General features: G+C 52.9%; 6 protein-coding genes across 6 annotated transcripts; 3 read left to right on the top strand and 3 right to left on the bottom strand.

The window, feature by feature from the left end:
• Positions 1–1,551: 1,551 nt before the first annotated feature.
• J4E78_010174 (uncharacterized protein) lies at positions 1,552–3,519 on the top strand (the record flags this gene model as incomplete). The annotated part of the gene is made up of 4 exons (XM_049370755.1): positions 1,552–1,880; positions 1,947–2,607; positions 2,787–3,355; positions 3,429–3,519. 4 exons carry the CDS (start codon positions 1,552–1,554, stop codon positions 3,517–3,519), a joined length of 1,650 nt encoding a protein of 549 aa, XP_049217492.1.
• Positions 3,520–3,696: 177 nt separating this feature from the next.
• On the bottom strand, positions 3,697–5,847 carry J4E78_010173 (uncharacterized protein; the record flags this gene model as incomplete). The annotated part of the gene is made up of 1 exon (XM_049370754.1): positions 3,697–5,847. The coding sequence occupies one exon, from the start codon at positions 5,845–5,847 to the stop codon at positions 3,697–3,699; it is 2,151 nt and encodes a 716-aa protein (XP_049217491.1).
• Positions 5,848–6,799: 952 nt separating this feature from the next.
• On the top strand, positions 6,800–7,741 carry J4E78_010172 (uncharacterized protein; the record flags this gene model as incomplete). The annotated part of the gene is made up of 4 exons (XM_049370753.1): positions 6,800–6,938; positions 7,000–7,485; positions 7,541–7,590; positions 7,646–7,741. The coding sequence occupies 4 exons, from the start codon at positions 6,800–6,802 to the stop codon at positions 7,739–7,741; spliced, it is 771 nt and encodes a 256-aa protein (XP_049217490.1).
• Positions 7,742–8,476: 735 nt separating this feature from the next.
• Positions 8,477–9,554, bottom strand: J4E78_010171 (uncharacterized protein; the record flags this gene model as incomplete). Its single annotated transcript, XM_049370752.1, has 3 exons — positions 8,477–9,125; positions 9,177–9,394; positions 9,444–9,554. The coding sequence occupies 3 exons, from the start codon at positions 9,552–9,554 to the stop codon at positions 8,477–8,479; spliced, it is 978 nt and encodes a 325-aa protein (XP_049217489.1).
• A 116-nt stretch (positions 9,555–9,670) lies between these two features.
• On the bottom strand, positions 9,671–10,966 carry J4E78_010170 (uncharacterized protein; the record flags this gene model as incomplete). Its single annotated transcript, XM_049370751.1, has 3 exons — positions 9,671–10,006; positions 10,064–10,750; positions 10,826–10,966. 3 exons carry the CDS (start codon positions 10,964–10,966, stop codon positions 9,671–9,673), a joined length of 1,164 nt encoding a protein of 387 aa, XP_049217488.1.
• Positions 10,967–11,431: 465 nt separating this feature from the next.
• On the top strand, positions 11,432–14,335 carry J4E78_010169 (uncharacterized protein; the record flags this gene model as incomplete). The annotated part of the gene is made up of 6 exons (XM_049370750.1): positions 11,432–11,482; positions 11,750–11,796; positions 11,850–12,753; positions 12,801–12,850; positions 12,926–13,689; positions 13,740–14,335. 6 exons carry the CDS (start codon positions 11,432–11,434, stop codon positions 14,333–14,335), a joined length of 2,412 nt encoding a protein of 803 aa, XP_049217487.1.
• Between the last annotated feature and the right edge of the window lie 387 nt (positions 14,336–14,722).

Raw genomic sequence — 14,722 nt, 5'->3', positions numbered from 1 at the left:
ACCGTAGGGAGTTTGCCATTACCAAAAGTATCCGGACAGATTTGTTTCCCTGGGACTTAAGCCATGGACCCATACCTCTCCCAGCCTGGCGGAGCAGCCCACAGGAGCATTTACTACCCGGATTTTCTTTGTTTTTGATCTTATGTACGTTAATTGGGAAATTGGGTTTCGTTTCTCATTCTCCTCACACGACTGGATCTTTGCTCTGCGGGATGCGGAACCAATTCCTGCCATGGATCTTCCAGCCTCCATCTGGACATGTATTCCGCTCATGGCTGTCATTATCATGCAATTGCATCAATTCCCCGGATTCTGCTTTTCTTGCTATGTATATACCTACGACACGGGCGTTGCTCCACGAAGTCGATGTTTACGAATGAACGGTTATCTGCCCATGCACAGCATGCGTAGAAGTAAACACCACTGTGCCCATCACGTTGCTTTGATCCCGCACTGGATTGCGGCTGGATGCTTCGCGCCCACCCACCTCACTGACATCACCACACTGACGCTCCATTAATCGTGCTTGACAAGCTATTCCCCTCGCTCCCTGGTGAAGTCATCACAATCTAGGTTGTTCTGCGCCACCGAGTCACTTCATGCAATTCGCCTCAATGATACGATGACTAGCATGGGCGGTGGGTTGATCTCGCATTCTGCCTCTACCCGCCGATCGGCACGATTATCACCACGCTACGGCAATCTTCTTGCGCCATTTTCAGCTGCCCCACGTGACTATGCAGATCTCATGCCGACACCCGGACTGTGCCTGCCAATATTATGCTGTGCGTGCTGTAGATGAGCTCTATGAAGTCCTGATAGCTGTGGCACATTCATGTCGACTGAATTCTGAGTACATGTGGGTACAGATGAACACCTGCTTGCGTGCATTGCCGAGGTAGATCTTGCCACCACACCGACGATGCACGATCTGCATACTTTAGGTGCGCAGATCCCTAAACCTCCCAAGCTGAAAATCTGGAAAAAAGAAGCTATTCAAAGTTTGACGACCTCACGAGCTTCGCCTCCTGACGCCACAAGCTCAAGCCGATGATGCAGCATGGAAAATCTCGCGAGCTAACTGTCGTCTTAGCAGGTGAAGCGGCTCGGCCCATTCTAGAACCACATCGCAAAACCACTCTGAAGCTAGGAGTATAGTCTTGCGGAATCGTTTACTTCCACGACGATCCTCTTGCTATCGCTATAAGGTTTTTAACTTGTAGCCGTGCTATCTAGTCACCTCCTCAGAGTATCTAGTCACCACGTGTTCTCACGAGTCATGATGTCGCTTTCTACGTCGGTGACCAGATCCGAAGTTTCCTCCGCTTGGCCAAACAATTATCCGGGCCTAACACATCCGCAATTGAACATCAACGCCGAAGACACCGTTATCTCGCAGTAGCAAATGCCGAACCCCTCGGCATCCACCAGCGATAGCGGAGATACTCCCGCAATGTCGAGCTTGGCCCGTCGTCACAAACAGACTACATCATGGGCGCCGCCATGTTGGGTTGCAAACCTTCTTACCTCTAGCTCTTCACGACATACACCATGATAGCGTTTCCAAAGCTGTGGGTGGCTTCGACGCTGCTACTGGCCCAACAGGTGTTTGCAGGCCGTAATTTACTGCCGCGTAATGATACGGAAACGTATGCGACGGGCTTGTTGCACGAGTCGATGGACTGGATGGATATTTACTATGACAACGAAAGAGGCTATCTTTTCAGCTTGGACGCGGCTGCCCTGACGCATGACACGAGGTCGAGCGTCTGGTATGCGGCTGGCTTGTTGGCGCGGAATGAAGCCGATGATGTGGAGCAGGCAGTACGTATCGTGAAGAATGTCATTGGAGGGCAGTTCAAGAACGAGAGTGAGCAGTGGTGAGTTTGGTGGTCTGAGAACACCTCCTAGTGCTTCTGTAGCTACTCTTGCTGACATAACCCAAGGTACGGCGACTACCAAATCTATCCAGAAGAGCCGACTGTGGGTACGGAACAGTACCCAGCTGAGATATACAACTCATGGGATCCTAATTGGCGTGGCTTCGTCGGCACAACGTTTGTTGTTATGCTAGAAGAATTCCCGCATCTCCTCCCTCAAGATGTTCAAGATTACATACTGGAGAGTCTGTTCAACACCACAATTGGAGATAGCTACCGCGTTGGTGGCGTCGACGATGATAACCTCTACCCGGCCTACAGCAACCCCTCCATCATGCGCGCCTTTGTCTCCGGATACGTTGGTCGTCGCGCCAACGACTCCAACATGACAACCGCAGGCGAAGCCTACGCGAAAGAAGTCATTGATCTGTTTGTCCGCGACAACACGCTTTCTGAATTCAACTCTGGGACGTACGCTGGTGTTTCATTGTATGCGCTCACGCTTTGGGCAAAGTATATGCCAGGTGATAGCATAATGGGTGAGTATGGACCGAAGATGATCCGTGATACATGGTCAGTCTTGGGTGAACTGTACCATGCGGATTTGAAGAATGTAGCTGGGCCCTGGGATCGCGCTTATGGGTTTGATATGAACCGGTATTTGAGTATCCTGGCGCTGCATATGTGGACGATTGTGGGTAAGGAGATGGCGCCTATCAACAAGAAGGTATGTACTGTTCTCTTTCGAAAGGACACCAGGGATGGCTACAGTTCGTGTTGCGGTATACATTATCTTAGCAAGTATTCACTTGTTAAGATATAGCAAGCAGTTGTATATTGCAAACTGCTACACGGATTCTAGCCATCTCCAGCGAGGGAGACGCAAAGCTAACGATTCGAACGTAGCCATATGCCATGGGCCACAAGAACGACTTCGCAATCGGCCCTCTCGTCGCTATCCTAGCACCCTACCACAACACGCTGGTCCCCAACACCACTCTGTCTTCGCTCTCTTCCTTCCCCGGTACCCACACCGTCAAAACCTCCGCCTTCTCCCCACCCTACGACACCTACCCACGCAACATAACCGCCTACCTCAGCCCCAACCTAACCATCGGCGCAGAATCCTTCTCGGAAAACGTCGTCGGCGGCCCGTCCATCAACAAGAACTCGTTCAACCCCGCGGTCGTGCAGTGGAAGAGGCAGGATGGAACCGTGGGTTGGATGAGTCTGTATGCGCAGACCATGGCGCTGGATGTTGTTGTTGAAGAAGGCAGCCTAGTGCTGGAGTACCCAATGGGAAATGCGTCGAGTGCGTTTTCCTTCCTGGTCGGCACAAATGGGTGGGATGGGAAGAGGGATGTGCGCGGTTGGAAGGATGTAGAGGGTATCGACGTTGCGGTGTCCGGGTCAGTGGATTCGGATGCCGAGGTTACGTTTAATGGGCTTGTTGGAGGAGCGGGCGAGGTTATAAAGTAAGTTCCCCGAGAATCGTTGCGTGCAGAGAGAAGGGGAAAAAGAAAGCGGGCATTCGCTAACATGATATAGTGACTTTGAGTTCTGGAACTTTACGTATAGGATGCCAGAGGGGAGCGAGGAGGTGCCGCGAGTCCAATTGGACTTTGACGTCGTATGGTGAAGTGAAGGATCGTAAACATCAGACTACATCATTAGTTTTGGCACTCATGTACCATCGCAGAGGCAAAGCGAATAAGCGCATCTTTATCACGAATGCACCCGAGGCTCAAGAAGAAGCCTTGACTTCCAAACAACGTGACTTCATTGAAACATTGACTCGTCGTAACACTCAATATGATCAACTCCCTCTTCCAAAGAACAGCTTAGCCTGCCCTTTCTCTACCCCGTCTCCTCTCCCAGCACCGTTTCCCGGTGGCCGTCCCCGCCCTCTAGAAGGTTTCGAACCGCCAGCACCTTTTTTTGCAGGGGCCGGTGTGGGATTCCTTTCTTCCTGCCGCATTTCCTTCGATAGATCGAGGGCGAAGTGGTAGTCTTCGTGTTCGGCTTCCTCGGCTGGTGGGAGGTGGAGGTTACAACGTGAGCAAAAGTAAGTCTCTACAGGTCTCTGCGGTACGGAGGGTCTAGCACGAGGAACCGGTGTTACTGGGTCGTGATGCTGTTGTGGTGGGGAATGTGACGCCGGCTGGGGTTGGGCCGAGGGAGGTGTGCCCGGTGGATACAAGTCCATGTCTGAACTGTGGCGGTCTAATGGTGGTGTCGATGGTCGCTGCAGTTCATCGTCTTGTTGTGCTTGGAAAGAATCGAGATCTTCTCCTGTTGCTTCCGCCTCGTCTCCACTCTCGTCCCTTGTAGACTCGCTATGTGCTTTCCACAATACAGCTCTCGCAGCATCGAAGTCGCTTTTCTTCTCGTCTCTTGGACCGAAGAAATTAGCAATGTTGCCTTTTGTCCTTCTCCGCTTCGCAGGTGGCTCGCCTCCGCCGATGGTGGCTCTGCCACTTGACATCATGGCCTTTGCTTCTTCGCCTCGAACGAGGAAGCCGCCAATTCCTTTATTGTTCGTGATGCCGTCTTCGAAACCCCCGACGCTCAGAGAAAGATTGGAGCAAGGCCACGCTCTTCCATCGACGACGACTTGGGCTAGAAGATTCTTCGCAAGGTCGAACAAGATGGTTTCTGACAGTGGTTTGCCCTGGGGTATCGGTGCTTGTCGACTCCGTGTTTGCGCCCCTTGGCGATGATGCAAGTTGATGCTCTTGGGTCTTCTCTTGTTCTCCAGCACACCCTCTTCCACGCACCGTGAGAAGATGTCCGCCACGAAGATGCGTAGCCACCTTACTCCCTGCTCGAACGAGTTGATGGCTGGTCTGAAGGATTTCGCTGAAAGCATGCTCTTGATCTGCGTACGCGGGTTGACCTCGCTGCTGTCTTCGCCTCTAATGATGGAGTATATCCAACTGCCGGTATCATCGCCTAGCTTCTTCAGTTGGTCCAACGGCTGTTCCACAAGGTCCTTCACTTTGTCTGTCCCGAACATTGCCACTACTTCGTCCCCCAGTTTGCCTCCTAGCATGCGGATCTTGGTAAACTTCATGTCGGAGAGAAAGTGCTTGACAGCGCGATTCCGTATAACGGTTTGTTGATTCGGCTTCTTGTATCCTGACCCTAGTTTCGATAGCATCTTGTTCCTCGCAACGCCCCCAGAGCATGTGTAGCCCAAAGTATCCTTGATATGTCTCCTCACATCTCGTACAATTTCGGATGCGATGACCATACACACGTCGTCCCAGTCTGGATCTCTGTCTTCTCCATCTTCCTCGCCTGTCTCGACGAGCGCATCGGCCGCCCAGTCCAACACGGTTGTAGGCACCTTCGGCAGTGGCTCGGTCGGATCGTCGTACGGGGCGGGGCCTCTCAACTCGGGGTATCTCTCGAGCAATATGGTATGCACCTGCGCACTCAGATCCATAAAGACCTCGTCGATACTCGCCTTCTCGACGCGCTGTTCTTTCTCAGGCAGAGTCTCCTTGATGCATTTCAGGATCTTGCGGCTCTCCATGCGATATGGGTCCAGGCTGACTTTATGCGTCGCCATGTCCCTGAAGCTGTTCTCATGATATGCCCATGTCTCGTCTCCCTCCTTCCACGTCGCAACGTGTTGCAGTATAAGATCCGGGCATTGCTTCAACGCTTCGGTCGATGTGACGTGTCGGCTGAGTCCGAATGCGCGCGCGGGGTAGTTGATGGCGATCAGGCCCTGCCATTGTTGTACGGCGAGCGGTTTGGAGGGGTCGATGCCGAGGCGGACGGTTTCGCACTGCGCGTAAAAGGCATCGAGGTCTACGTGTGCGATCACGCGGAGGGGCGTTTGCGGGCTGTAGGTCTTGAGCTGGTGCAGCTGTTTATACGTAAACTTCGACTTGGGGATGCGACGCGGAGAGGTGATGGAGAACTGCGACGAACGAAACTCCGGCGATGGGGACGACATGCCGACTGACGGCTCATGTCAGATATCGAAGTCGCGTTTCGGGAGGGCGTAAGACAGTCCTGGAGGGTACTAGTGGAGTCGCATAGTAGAACAGAAGACTGCCATGTAGACGCGACATCTGGCCGGCGCGTGTTCCCGCGGTCCCGTGCATGCGCGTCATTCATCCCCGAGATCGCGCTAGCCAGATCGGATGCGCTGTTCGATCAACACCACGTCTGCGACCATCTATCAAACTCGCGACAACTATGTGTGCTACCACTGACTATGGAACTGCCATATCGCGATCAAAGGTATCAACCGCCAAAGTCCAGGTCACGGCACGCTCATGGCATTCTGTGACTCTCCGCTGGAGCATGACATTAGCATCATGCAATTCCCAGTGAACACACAACGTTTAGAGGTGCGAGTTTTGACTTCAGCTGTTCAAAATCGAACAGTTGGATGGTATGATCGTGCGCATGCGCTGCCTTGACGGTCCAGGACGATGCATCACGTAGACGGTAGACGGTAGACGTATATGAACAGGCGATATATCGCGGATGATCCAAGTCTGACGCGTACCTGAAGATCAAGCCACGGCGTGTTCCAAAGCAGGGTCACATTTCGGTGATTGGCCGCGGAGCCACATCTCGAAAGATAGCAGCCGCAAACCAACGTCGTACAGCATGCAAGCACACGCACGCCACATTGCATTCACAGTGACAATACAGAAATAAACCGATAGTTTCAGACGTGGCAAACAAATCCATGAAACCTTTTTGAGTTGCTGCACTGCCATACCAAGGCTCTTGACATAGTCATTGACGTCATGGTGAGCCCTTGATCCAATAGGAACATGCGGCTCAAGCCTCGCGACTACAGCAGGGCGAATACCTAGGGCGTTGCTTTTAATCCAGCTGTATTTTGTCGTGTGTAACCTCCTCTAATTCCCATACATATTGTTACCGTAATCATGATCGCAAAGATGGAAGGAGCTAATGGACACGCGGAGTCTGGTGGAGATGTACCAGTCTACGCAATCGACAATGTGCCCATTACCCAAGAAAGGAAACCATACATCCAAGGGAAGAAGTCAAACCTACCACACGCAGGTACGTACCACGGCGCGCACGCTACTACTACGTCGTCTGCCCAGGTGCTAACCCTCCATAGCGGTCGCACGTGCAAACCTCGCTCCTTCAGAGGAAACACCTCAAGGCAGCACGCAAGACGACTGGGCAAAGAAGCACTCGCACCAAACCGTACTGCAACAACACTGCGACTTCTTTGACCGCGACCACGATGGTATTCTCTGGCCGCAAGACACCTTTGTCGGCTTCTACCGCCTAGGTTGCGGACTCTTCTTCTCCGCCTTCGCCGTATTGGTCATCCACATCAACTTCTCATATCCCACGTGCTCGGGATGGCTCCCGGACCCCTACTTCCGTCTCTTTCTGAACAACGTGCATAGAGCGCGGCACGGTAGTGATACAGGCACGTACGACACCGAGGGGCGATTTATACCGTCGAAATTCGAAGAGATCTTCACCAAGTACGCGGAGGGACGGGATTATCTGACCGTGGGTGATCTGGTGAACGTCTTGAAGGGGCAGAGGAATATCAACGATCCTATCGGGATGTGTGGATTCATCTTTGAGTGTAAGCACAATCGTTATCGGATGGTATGAGAGGCGAAATGCTGATATCAAACAAGGGACTGCAACGTATTTGACGCTCTGGCCCGAAGACGGTCGGATGATGAAGGTACGCGATATGACAGAACCTATCTTGAGTTGCTGTTGATGCTAACAATAACAAGGAGGATATTCGTGCCGTATACGATGGCAGTATTTTCCAAAGGATCGCCGATAAGCGCGAGAGAAAGATGGAGATGCAGAAGAAGAAGAGCCAATGATGAGCGTCGGCATCTCCGATAGATCCATAGAGAGGGTCGATGTTCATGCATAGCACGACTCCGAAAATATTTAATCAAAGATAAAAACCCGTTGTTGAATATGTGGCGCTAGGTGTAGAGAGTGTGTAAGAGTGCCGCTATGCAAGTGTCCAGTCCTACCAACCCGCGCCCAGACATGTGTCGTTCCGAAAGACCGGCCGAATCAAGCAGTGACATCACCAGTCAGCGCATGCCCCTGTCGCATCCATGGATTCCAGACAAAGAACCAGAACCTCACCTGACGATATTTGTACCTTTACGATAACTCGCGCATAATTTTCGATTCGAACACACAGATGAGGCTAGCTTGCAGGGCACACTACCCGTAGCCAATGATAGCTGTCTGGCTGCGGACATCTGCATGTCATTCGTCCAGTTCTTCGATCTAGCAGCTAGCACATAGCACGCAGAAAACTTTTACCATGGTGATCGCGATCGTGGATCAGAGGGCTGGTGGAGGAGCTTATCCGGATTACGGTACTTCGTCAGGACTAGTGGCCGGCGAAAAAGACCCATCGGACAAAGTGGGTCGCGCTCTGTGGTTTCTGAGCACACGTGAAGATGTGCAGGAGATGGAAACTACAGCTCTGAGCCAAAGCATTGAGGCTGGATGTAGCGAATAGCACAGTGACCAAAGAATCGTATATTGTATCCAAACCTCCACCTTGCTCCAACTCCACCAATCTCTCGGCGCGTTCAAAAAACGATGCTTCGCCATGTCCTCGATGCCCTGTCTTGCTGAGTTGGCTCAGCAGTATCGTTGGGAAGCTTGAGATCAGCCATAGTCTGCAACAGCCGATTCAGACGTTGCTCGGTCGGATCCGAGGTGATGGACTCTACGTTGACAGGGTATTCGCCATAGACGTGTTCCATCATCGACCTCTCCCTGTCATCTTCGTCCTTGATGTGCGCCCAGTCCTTGAGCAGCTTGACGTCTACCGGATTCATCTTGTCGCGCAGAATGCGGAATACGAGTTCAGATAAGAAGAAGTTATGGCCTTGGTCGCGCAAGCCCTTGGCGCACAATATGAGCGTGGCTCGTGTGGCTTTCATTATGGCTGGGAAATGCTCTTGTTGCGCTTCCGGGGTGCGTAGACGCTCGATCGAATCGAAGCCTAGCTGGACGAGGACCTGGAGTAGGAATATGTAGTATGCCTCGAAACCGTGACGGTGGAAGAACATGTGGAGAAGCGTCTGCAGACTCGCTTTCGAGGCAGCATATAGTTGAGCCGGACTGAAGCCTGTATACTTTTGGAATGCGCCACTATTGTTGGGCCAGTTGAGAGACTTTTCCTTTTCCAGGAACGGTTGGAAGGTCATGGTAACGAGGTTGTGGAACTGCATGCTGTGACCCAAAGGTTAGTCATTTGTACATGGAAGGTGTGTCAAACCTCACTGTAGCAGAAGCTGTGTCGGCATGGCGGCATTCTGTGGCTGTAACGGTTCCGGAAGATCACGGAACCATTGTACCAGCATGTAGTGATAACGACTGGCCTGCTCAATATCGAGATTGTTATCTCCATCGTCCTCTGGAAGAGCCTTTCCGGCTATGTCGTTCATGATGCATCGAAGCTTGATGAGCGACAGGAATGTCTGTCCCAGGTAGATGGGGGTCTAGTAGCTTGTCAATTTGGTCCATGATAAGGGGCAGGTGGGGACGTACCACGTGTGTCGCAAGAGGGTATTTGACCCAAATCTCGCCAAAGAAGTCTTGTGCGTCTTGGTACGCGGGCAAGCCGTCCTCAGGTGGAAGTCGAGACAGTGGGGGCTTCATAAGGTAAAAGCAAGAGAACCTGAACTTACATCAGAGGCGATCTCAATACTACGTTGGGGGGCAGGGGCAGGGGCAGGAGGAGGGGGAGGGAAAGAGGAGACGAGGGCAAGGAGAAATCAGGTAAGCTCATACGCTTGCTGAGAGAAGATGCCCCAGGCTGTGATGGTTCTTGAAATGCGGTCCTTCTCGTTATTGTATTGCGCGCTCTTAGCAAATAAGTCTAGTCTATCCGCAAGCGCTAGAGCGTGAGACCACATTGTCCAGCCCATTTTGTCCATGCCATTGGCGAAGTATATTCGGCCTATGATGGTAGCTGCCTGGGCAGTCGGAAGACTACACACGGCTTGTGACTGTTCCAGCTCCCATAGCTGTCTGGTCTCAGCCATACACCGATAGCTATAGGTGTTGGGGTTCCAAAACTCGGACCTCTGCCCAAGCGTACTCAAGCCGTGCTGTTGATCGTGTCAGCTCACAAGTAAACAAGTGGGAGAAGCCACGATAGAACCTACACAGGCTGCGGTGAGAATGGCGCTGACTAGGAGTGGTGAACAGTAATCAGACCTTCCAGCAGTCATGTCATCGAGAAAGTGATCTTTGTGGAAGCAAGGCCACAATGGGAACTCGTACAGGAAGTAGCCTTCGAGAAGGCGGGTGAGCAAGCCGTCGTCGTCGCTTATCGAAGTCCACTTGGACGGCCTCAGCGTGTCTGGCGACATGCGTGGATCGTACATGCGGGCGCCGGGATAGGGCACGTGGTAGATGGCGCTGTGAGTCTGCTCCTGGATGTCGGTGCCGTGATGGGCAGTCTCGTCCGACAGGGCCTTGTACAGCCTGGAGGCAAGGTAGGGGTTGTCGGCACCGCCAAAGAGCGGCATCATGTCAGCAAGATAGGGAGCGGTGAACTGGTATGTCGTGTCTGGGACCAGCTTGAGCTGGACACGTAGACTGCCATACTCAAGGAAACGGAGGAGGGTGCGCTCGTCGGTGCCGCGACGCAGCTGGGTGAGGATGTCCTGGGCGACGTGCCATGGCTGGGAGCGCAGATGAGCGAAGATGTGCCGGAGGAGGGCATGCTGGGGGTGATGGTGTGCGTGGACCTGGACCTGGCCATGGTATCGCCTGGCACTGGCAGCAACGGGCCGGACCGCAGGCTGAAGGTAGTTGCATGGCGTGTGCCGCTTCCGGCACTCTGAGCACTGGGGACGTTCGGTCGAGCACTGGTAGCGTCAGAGGTGTGGGTGGGTTTAGCTCGCGCACGGCCGCCGACTTACCTTGGTGATGCGGCCGCGACAAGCTTCACATGCTCCCGCGCCCACAATCCGCTGCAGACTCAACGCAGGACGCGCCCGAGATAACGCCGCGCGCTGGGTGGGCTGCGAGCGGGCTGGAGGCACCTGCAGGTTCTCGTCCATGGGCAGTAGCTGGCTCACCTGTTAGGCGGATACGCGATTCGGGTCGTGGCCGCGCCGTCTTGAATATTGCTATTATACTGCACGTGGGTGGTGCAGGGCTCGCGGACCTCGACCTCCCTCCTCGCCTACGTACGTGCCTGCCTGCTCGTACACAACATGACGTCGCCCGCCTCGACGCCCATTGGCCACGGCACAAAGCGCCTTCCTCTAATAGGCGCCCTCCTCGTCTCGAAAACTACCCGATTCTGGCTTATAATGGTCAACGCGTAAAGGTTGTCTGCCGGAATGCTCCCCCGTTCCGTCACCACGACGCAGCTGCTACTCCGATAAGGACTGCACTCGTAACTCCACGCTACGACATCTAGGCGGACCGTCGTCTCCGCCTCAGTCTTTCCCTCTACCTCCGCCTCTGCGCACGTGCTTCGCCCCTTCTCCCAGCACTTGCAGGTGGTCACGTCCGAGTGAATGGACAACGGCCGCTACCCGCCCGAGGGCTCCAGCTCCAGGGAGGCAAAGGTAGCCATACCAAGAATTCCTGGCCATGGATACCAGATGCCGCCTGCCACAAGAACTCCTCGGGTCCGCACCGAAGTAGTGAGCAAGGCTGTGAGTAAACTCTCTTGTACGATTGGGCCGGTGCTGACGTCCGCTTCTAGTGCACGCAGTGCCGTAAACGAAGTGGGCCCTTCCTCATGTCTAGATCGCACAACTTCGGCTTGCTGACTAGCCCCAGAGATCAAATGCTCTGGCCACCGTCCGCAATGTATCAACTGTCAACGGCAGAACAATGATTGTCACTACGACCTGGAGCGCAAGGACCGCCTCAAAGGGTTTGTTCATGTCTTTGTTCATCTGCTCCACATCCCCGTCTGACTATCAAAAGAGCTCAACGCAAATCGCACGCCTTGACTGCACTCTTGATTGAAGTGAGCAGCCAGCTTGACGATGAGAGCAAGAAGAGAGTTGAGGATACCTTGGCATCTTTCGAAGACGACACGCCGCCTCCTCCACCAACACCTGCTCTCTCTCATGGCAAGCGCGCAAGAAGAGCTTCGTCACCTTCCCCCAATGACGATGCTCTGAGCGCCACCTCTGTAGATGGCGGAGAAGCTCACGTCTCAGCTTCAGTCGGCTCCAACGAAGATCTAGACTTCGTCCAAGAGGACATTCTCAATACGGATGAGGCAGACAACACGGGCTACATGGGTCACAATTCGCACGTTCAGTGGCTCAGAGCCCTGGAAACCAAGATCGAACAGCCCGAGGGCGAACCTGCCAACATGCCCTACGGGCCACCGGGCGTCGACGGCGACGCCTTTAACCAGCGTGCTGAAGCGCTTCACGGGCGTCAGCAACAGAGCCATACTCGCCCTTCTCCGCACCATGACAAATTTTCCGGCTACTACTTTTACCTTGACAAATCCAGCATCGACATCGATGTTGGTGATCCACACGTCATACCCTCTGCTGAGTCGGCTGAGAGGCTGTTCGACTACTACAAAGCAGTTGTGCATAGTCCATTCCCCATTTTAGGTGACATGTTCGAAGCTCAACTGAAAACGTACTTTGCCAAGGATCAGGGTAGTCCTACGCTGGTCGTCTGCCCAAAGTGGAAAGCTGTTATGAACCTCGTATTCGCTATTGGCGCACGCTATTCTCATCTCATCGGCGCCGAATGGCAAGCCGACGATCGTGATCACTTAGTGTATATGTGGAGAGCAATCCATCTATTGCAGCTCCAAAGCATTGATACTCTCGTTGCGCAGCCAGATCAAGCGCTGATTCAGGTAAGATCCATTGAATTTGGACCCAACATCTTTTGACCCATGTCTAGGCATTTGGGCTTCTGTCTTTCTACTACTTGACAATAGGTCATGTCAGCAGGTACGTCGTACTTCGGATGAACGAAGGCACATTCACCTTTGTAGCCTGTAAGTATGCTAACAAGGGACGTTGCAGAGCTTGGTACATGATTGGCATCGCCCTTCGACACGCACAGGCCGCAGGCTTGCACCTCAGACACGAAGACCCTTCCATGTCTCCCAAGAGAAAGAAGGCCCTGGCCCAGATTTGGTGGTCACTTTACTCCATCGAATGTGTTCTTACTTGCATAACTGGGCGCCCACGCACAGTAAGCGCCATTGACTGTACTGTACCGCCACCAGGCGCAAAGGGTACAGAACTGGATTCATCATCTCGTGAAACCACCACATCAGCTGCAATCAGACAGGCATCTGAGTCTTCTGCTGGCGAGTCCATGATCAAAACCAGCGTAGATCCATTTGACGTAGCCTACGTTAGGATCGATATCCTCATGGACAAGATCTTGTCTGGCTTGTATTCCGCACAAAAGTCTGCCAAGTCCTGGAAGGCTGCCCAAAAGGAGATTGCTTCGCTGTCTGACGATTTAGAAGCCTGGGCCTTGCACTCCCTGGTTCGGGGTCCAGCAACAGCGACCGCTGCCACTTCAGAGAGCAACCTGAGCCGAGAGCAGGTGCTGCTCTACATCTATTATCACAACGCCAAAATTTGCATCACCCGGCCTTGTCTATGCCGGCTAGACCTGCGCATAAAGGGCCAGAGCGAACAGTCGACTCGATTCAACCAGAAATCTGCTGAGGCCTGCATAGGTGCGGCTCTAGATCTCACTTCCATGTTGCCAGATCCTCCCAATCCTGCATGGTTTTACGGACACGGTCCGTGGTGGTGTGCTGTTCATATAAGTAAGAACCTCACACATTGCGATATGGAGCTTGGCTAACCACCCCTATAGTCATGCAAGCCCTTACGGTCTTACTTCTTGAGTTGTCATTGGACGGCATACACTTAACGGTCGAAAAGTCACATATTACAGCCTGCATCGATAAGCTCATACGATGGTTGAATTCGATGAAACCCGTCGACGCAGTCAGCGAGAACGCATACAATGTTATCGCCAGAGTCATGAATAAGCAGACCAAAGAAGAGGCGGCCCGTCGTCGACTACCTCAGCCACAGATAACGGATCAGCACAAAAAGCAACAACATATAGAGCATATGGCCTTTGACTCACAGCAGCGATATCAGCCGTACAGTCAACCTCTTACGTTGCAGCAGTCAGATGTTGCATGGGCAAGCGCTGACCCATTCAATAGCAACATCTACTCGCAGTCCAACACAGGCAACTTCGATCTCTACGACGCTCCTGGCGGCGATATTCTGAACGATCCCACCACTGGGCTAACAGAATACGGTCAGCCTCTGAATCTGTTCTATGGAAATCCCTACGAATCGACTTTCGACCATTGGGAATGGGATCCAGCGGCTTTTCAGGATCCAGATCAGCAAGGGTATCCAGGATATGAAGGGTATGATCCAGGTGGTGGCTAGATGTGTCGCGTACACTCGCCAGCACTGTGGATGAAAGAGGTATGAACATTGCGCCTTCAAGGGCATGCATTCAGAACAAGATATAGAATGACAGCGGCATGTCTGAGCAATCAGCAATCCCAGTCTCGTTGTACAACACCCAAAAAAGCATGTAGTATACCACATAATTGCTGTGTACACTACTGTACCAGGATTACCGTTACTCCTGCAGCCGTTGACTGTGTCCCATGTTGCTGCTGTTTTCCATCTTAGCATAAGTGCGGTTTCATGAGACTCCTTGCGCTTCATCTTTGATATGATACTCATCACGGCGAGGTAAGCCCTATATTCCATGCCAGGGTGAAGTTGTATAATTGCATTTCTAATTTTGGTAACGATGTGCTACAC

This window comes from Alternaria triticimaculans (assembly GCF_023758025.1).
Source record: "Alternaria triticimaculans strain BMP 0046 chromosome Unknown scaffold_28, whole genome shotgun sequence".
In the NCBI taxonomy this organism is placed as follows: domain Eukaryota; kingdom Fungi; phylum Ascomycota; class Dothideomycetes; order Pleosporales; family Pleosporaceae; genus Alternaria; species Alternaria triticimaculans.
This window is presented reverse-complemented; position numbering and strand designations above follow the sequence as displayed.